The sequence below is a fragment of the Nicotiana attenuata genome, chromosome 9, assembly GCF_001879085.1.
Source record: "Nicotiana attenuata strain UT chromosome 9, NIATTr2, whole genome shotgun sequence".
Classification (NCBI taxonomy): domain Eukaryota; kingdom Viridiplantae; phylum Streptophyta; class Magnoliopsida; order Solanales; family Solanaceae; genus Nicotiana; species Nicotiana attenuata.
Window position 1 is genome coordinate 39253297 of NC_031997.1, and position 6506 is coordinate 39259802.

The 6506-nt window shown below is 37.0% G+C and overlaps 1 protein-coding gene and 1 non-coding gene across 2 annotated transcripts; both read left to right on the forward strand.

The window, feature by feature from the left end:
• TRNAT-UGU lies at nt 1287–1358 on the forward strand. The gene has a single exon. It is a non-coding gene; the product is annotated as a tRNA-Thr (tRNA).
• On the forward strand, nt 2774–3262 carry LOC109232666 (putative protein TPRXL). The gene has a single exon (XM_019398421.1). It carries the CDS (start codon nt 2774–2776, stop codon nt 3260–3262), a length of 489 nt encoding a protein of 162 aa, XP_019253966.1.

Below are 6506 nucleotides of genomic sequence, written 5' to 3' on the forward strand. Positions count from 1 at the left end.
CTGAGTGTGGATGTGTGGGCACACTAGGATGGATAAGATTAGGAATGAAGATATTCGAGAGAAAGTGGGCGTGGCTCCCATTGATGACAAGATGTGGAAGCGAGGCTCAGATGGTTCGGACACGTGCAAAGGAGAAGCCCAAATGATCCGGTAAGGAGGTCTGAGTGGCTGGCTTTGGAGGGCACTCGAAGAAGTAGAGGACGACTTAAGAAGTAATGGGGAGAGGTGATCGGGCAGGACATTGCGAGGCTTCAGATTTCCGAGGACATGACCCTCGATAGAAAGCTATGGAGGTCGAGTATTAGGGTTGTAGGTTAGGAGGTAGTTGAGTCTTTCCTTACTTCGTAACTTTGTGAGGCTAGTCTGGTAGGGTTTGTCGAAGTTAGTTAGTGGCAATGTTGCGTCTTACTGTCTATCGCTTTTACTTTGCATCTACTTTCTCATTTTCATGATGTTATTTTCCTTATGGTTTCTATTGGTGGTACTGATATTGTCTTTTTTCGTCTTCTTGAGCCGAGGGTCTTTCGGAAACAACCTCTCTACTCCTTCGGGGTAGGGGTAAGGTCTGCGTATGCACTAACCTCCCATACCCCAATTAGTAGAATTTTACTGGGTCGTTGTTGTTGTCATAAGTAGCTCACAGAAACTGCAATTAAATGCATGAACGAATTTATACTCAAACATAAAGCTGCAAGGTCGTTTCTTGCAACAAACTTGGTGCCTCTAAGTTCTTTAGAGTAATACCATATCCAACTTTCGGGGATAGCTTAGTTGGGAGAGCGTCAGCCTAAAGATCTAAAGGTCATGTTCGATCCACGCATTGCACTGCTTTCATTTTTAGCTTTTTTTTTATATATTTTTTTTAATTTTTAATTTTTTTTCTAACTTCTCATTCAGGGGTTAAAATGTTTTTAGGTCCGAACTTTCCAACTTTCCAAATATCTTAAATCTACATATTTCGGCAATTCTTGTCTTTTAACTCTTCCGCTGTTTGCTATGATGTTCCGACTACTTTTTAATAGTAGGGGACGGATCCTAGCCCCACTCAATCAAGTTAAAATTTCTTAACAAAATTTCCACCAAGTTAAATTTCTAAATGCAAATAAAATTAGTGCACATGACCTTTTCATCATAAAGGCACCAATGAGTGTAAGTAAAAATGCATTTATTGTAGAGGAGGTTTGGAGTATATAAGTGAGAACACGAGATGCTCGGAGGAGGTTTTGATATTAATTTGTTCTAGTGTTGTGTTTCTAAATTTTGGTTTTTTACAGTAGAGAACAAAAGCCCCTATAGCTCAGTGGTAGAGCGCCAGTCTTGTAAACTGGAGGTCTGTAGTTCGATCCTGCATGGGGTTATACTCAAATTTTTGTATCTTTCCTGAGTGCAGTTAGTTTTTGGCATGTGGAACTTAAACTCACCAAATTAGATGATGTAGTTTGACTCGGCACGGAGTTTAAGAAGAAAGAAGAAGACTTTTCAAACTTGTGGTCTTAAAAGCTTAAGGGGTAAAAGGTTTGTGGGGCCATGCCTTTGTGTGGCTATAAAAGCTTCTCATTATGGGTAAAATGAAGATTTTAAAGTTTGAATTATTTCCAAATTTAGAAATGTGTCATTTGTTTTGGAGCAGACTAAAAAGGAAAGTACGTCATCTTACATGAAAGGGAGTATTAAGAAAACTACTGCTCTGCTCTACTTGTGTAAAATCTGCAAAACACTACTTTTTTGTCTTTGAACATTGTTTTATCTTCTAAGTACAAATTAGAGTAGGTAAGCATTGAAGAAAGTGAAACCAAACTATTGCATCATAAGAATTGTTAATGCGTTGAAGTTGCTTCATATAATTTTTCCCTTTTTTTTTTTTTTTTTTTTTTTTGAATACCCCCCCCCCCCCCCCCCGGCAAAAGGGAAACAAAACACAGAAGATACATATTGTTTTTGGTTTCATTTTCCTTTCACGTTCAGAACTGCTTAATCAAAAGGTTGTATAAATCATAACCAGAGCCACACATGAGATCAACTTCTCAAGAGGTTGTATTTCAGTTGAGATGCAAGCAAAAATCCACCCTTCTTATTAGAATCATATAGTGTATAATAACCGTTTGACTTTCATGCGCAATTACAAGTTTTATGTATGTAATTAATAATTTAGTATTCATTAACAAACATACTCAAATTTAATACTGTAGCACCTTGTGATCAACCCCATTGAAAACAAAGAGTATTATACACAAACCTCAAGTTTCGAGGATATATTTCACAACCAACCACGTTTAAGTGCTTCCTTTTAGGACATACTGTAATAAATAAATTATCCGTATAAATATTTTACACTATCAGTATATATACAGTTTCCATGAAATAACACGTTTGTTTACGACTTTTTACCAAGAAACCAATTAAATGCTAAGCATAGATTTTTTCCTATATATAATTACCTTAAAAGTAAATTAATATGTAAACTCAATGGTTCTCCTTAATAAGCTCCCACTAATAAAGTTTATTGTTCATCACTTCCCTTTTTCCTTTTCTTTCTCTTTACCTGTCAACATGAATGGTTTAACGTTCATATCCCTCCATTCTCCCTCATGTTCGCTGTCTGTCCATTTCTTCGTAACCTATAAAAGCAACCTTTGCACCTCCAGAATCCTTAAGTTGTGCAGTATTTCTCTTATCACCTAGAGAAAATACTGCAATTCTCAACGAATAATCAACCTAGATCTCTTTCAAAATCAATACATTTCATAAATATTTTAAAAAAAAAAGAAAAGAAATGGCACGTCAATTGATTGTCCTTGCTCTTCTCTTTGTTGCTTTAGCAGGATTGGTCTCTGCTGCCACGTCACCAGCCAGCTCACCATCATCATCACCATCATCATCCCCATCATCATCCCCATCTTCATCTCCATCTTCATCCCCCTCTTCATCCCCATCATCATCCCCTGCGGCTGCACCTAAGAAAAGTGGAAGTGCACCCACACAATCACCCAAGTCATCATCCGCTGCATCTTCACCTAAGGCCAGCTCACCATCATCCTCTACTTCTGAATCTCCAGATTCCTCCATCTCAGCAGAATCACCTGATGACGAGGATTATGTCTCATCTCCCCCTTCTCCTTCTACTGACTCTACCACCGCTGACTCAGCTCCCACACCAAGTGCCACATCAGCTGATCAGACACCCACGTCAGCCAGCAGTGCCCCCACCTTGAAGGTTTCCTCAGTCTTCGCTGTTGCAGCTGTTGCTGGATTCTTCTTCTAAGATGTTAAGGGCATAATTCATTTAGTCATCTGAGGGTTCTAATTGGTTGAGTTATTCATTTGTAATACATTTTCAACAAAATTTCAACAGTCATCAGATGCCTCATATAGATGATTATTTCTGTTTGAATAATTACATACGTGTCATTCGTTCTTCTCTTTAAATTACAAGAAGTTTTTTGTTTATGTTTCTGTACATGCGTACCCATGCATGTTGCAACTTCTGGCACGATATTTTTCTTAGTAAAAAAACCAAACTTTCAACTGGGCGGTTTCAAGAAAAGAAAGTGGTCATTCATGGTTTCTGAACAGCACCATTCTTTTCTTGAATGGTTTGGTGTCTTTACAGAGCAATTTCAGCTTCAGATCTGTATACTTTTTTGGGTTAAAACCCCAGGTATCTAGGTTATATTACAAGCTTAATTAATTCCTGGTTTTGCTTGCATGCAGCGCTCTGCAAATTAAATGACTTGATCAAATATCAAACTTGAATCCGAGATAGCAAGCGCAAATGTCCCTTTTATGGTCTCAAAAAGAGGCCATAGCTAATGATCATTTTGTTCTTTTACGCTGAAAAATGACGATGAAGATAGTGGTTCTCAAAGATACATCATAATAATAACTGCGAAATATCTAATGGAATAAAAATGTTCATGCAGTTCCAGAGGCGGATACAGGATCCGGAGGTTGCGGGTGCCATTAATTTATGCATATAGTATATTCAAGGGCAGATATATATGACACCAAGCGGTGTTACGGAACGCCGCTTTGCCGAAATATTTTATTAGATATGTATATATAAATAAAAAAATAAAATAAAAAATATTGGATATGAATACAAAATTTAACGTTATTTGTTGTCATAGTAATTATTTATTTGTTCACTTCTTCAAATATTGACACCACTTATTAAAAATTTATGCGTATGCCCCTAAATAATACTTACAACTAGCTACAAAGACCGAATAAAAATGATGGGTCAGTTCAGTTAGTTTAGGATTAACTGGAATGGTCTTTTTTGACAAAGCAAATAAGTTCGATTTAGGTTTAGTATTTTTATACTTAATTTAAATATATATCAGTAAAAGAAAATTGCAAAAAAAATTATGAAAGAGGGCCTCAAATTAGAAAATTTACATAAACACAAGATTAATATTACATATTGTTTGTTTGATTAGAATAATTTGCCTTTATCATTCTTGGGTTAATTTTTTCATGTTAGTTATCGAGTTATATGACAAATATTTTTAAATGAAAACCTTCAGCATTCAACATGTTATAGTCAACTCACAACGACTATTAATCAAGTTATTCAGTATTTTTTCAAAAGCCAATAGAAAATACGATACAAATTATACTCCAATATATAAAATAATACTATGTTATAAAAAAGAGAGTTATTATATGCTAATACTAAAAACAATTCAAAAAGACAGATTAGCAAATAAAAAGGAAGAAAGGGAGGACAAGAAAGTGAAGGAAAAAAGGGAAGAAGAGGTGGGCCCTAGAGCTAAATAAACTAAGAATAAAGAAATCTTAATAAGTAGAAGAAAAGGTAAAAACAATGAAGACGCTATAGTAGGATTCCAACTCGCATCCGTAAGGACACTAAAACCTCTGGAGTGGGCACTGAACTAGTGGCACCTGAGACTGCTTTGTGATTTCGGGGTGCCACTCTAACTATATAATCGCTTTCTCACAGCTATCTTACACAGATAATAAAACTTTTACGGAAGCGAGCGGGTGGCGTGGCACCCCTACCTCATAACGTAGATCCGCCCCTGTGCAGTTCCCTTCCGTTTTGTAAATTTTTTGGGAATAGTCATTTATTACTTAATGATTAGATTAAAATATCCATGCTCTTAGGTGTAGATTTTCTTGGAGGAAAAAATGGACCAAACTATAGTTATTGTAGTATTTCACCGTAAAATACTAGTTTAGGAGACTTATGGATTTCTCCTTATAAGAGGACCTGCAGCAACCGCAACTTAGGTCACTGGTCATCCGGAATCCTCATAAGCTGATGAACTCCCTTTGTCAACATCCTACTAATCCCCTAACTGATGTAGAAAAACTAACCCTAGCCGTCTTTTGTTCGCCGCAAGATACAATATTTGAAATATCTTGTTTTTTTCTACACCCATAACAGTATATTTATAAGTTATAACTAGAGTTTAGGAAGAGGACAAGCTAATGAGCTACTTAGCACCCTCCTTCTCACACATAAGGGAGTGTGTAAGCTCCACCAAACTGAGGAAAATATATTCTCCTTTAAATTCTCTTACATCATTTCACACTAGATAAAGAGATCGTGCGACCAACATAATTTGAGAGCATGTGGCTATACAAATGTTAGAAATACATAGCCTCTCGTCGTAACAAAAAAAAAAAAGATCTTCTAGTAGATCACAAAAAGTATGTTTAGTGCCCTAGATCATTTGAAAACCCTAGTTTCATATGTTTGCAATTATGACCTATAAGTCATAATCAGTACCGGCAAACATAAACTAAATGAGATTCCATTAATGATTTTCCTTTTCTCATGAGCCTCGCAATCTAGCTTGCTTTGCCAGCCATGCTCCGCCAAACCAAAATATCTCATGGTCATTTGATAGCATACATGTAACCAAGCTTCAAGATTGATAGGCTATCAAGATGCTAAGACACACAATGAAAGTTTGGGAGAGGATGGTGGAAGCAAGTGCGAGAAGAAATGTGTCTATTTTCGAGAATCAGTTCGGATTTTTACCGAGGAGATCGACTACTAAAGCCATTAACCTTATTAGGCGATTGGTGGAGGAGTATAGGGATAGGAATAGAGACTTGCACACGGTGTTCATTGACCTAGAGAAAACTTACAACAAGGTCCCCAGGGAGGTTCTACGGAGATGCTTGGAGGCTAGAGGTTTTCCTGTAGCATATACTAGGGTAATTTAGAATATTTATGATGGTTCTAATAGTCAGGTTAGGACTGTGGGAGGAGACGCAAAGCACTTTCCAGTCGTGATTGGTTTGCATCAGGGAATCTGCTCTTAGCCCATTTTTTAGTTGCCTTGGCGAAGGATGTTCTGATGCGGCACGTTAAAGGGGAGGTTCTGTGGTAAATGTTACTTAAGGATGATATAGTACTAATTGACAAGACACGGGGCGGTGTTAACGCGACACTGGAAGTTTGGACATGGGCGTTAGAGTCAAAAGGGTTCAAGTTGAGCAGGACTAAAATAAAATATTGCAATATAAGTTGA

Excerpts from the sequence above, each read along its gene's own strand:
- LOC109232666 (XM_019398421.1), top strand. The coding sequence starts at position 2,774 with ATGGCACGTCAATTGATTGTCCTTGCTCTTCTCTTTGTTGCTTTAGCA.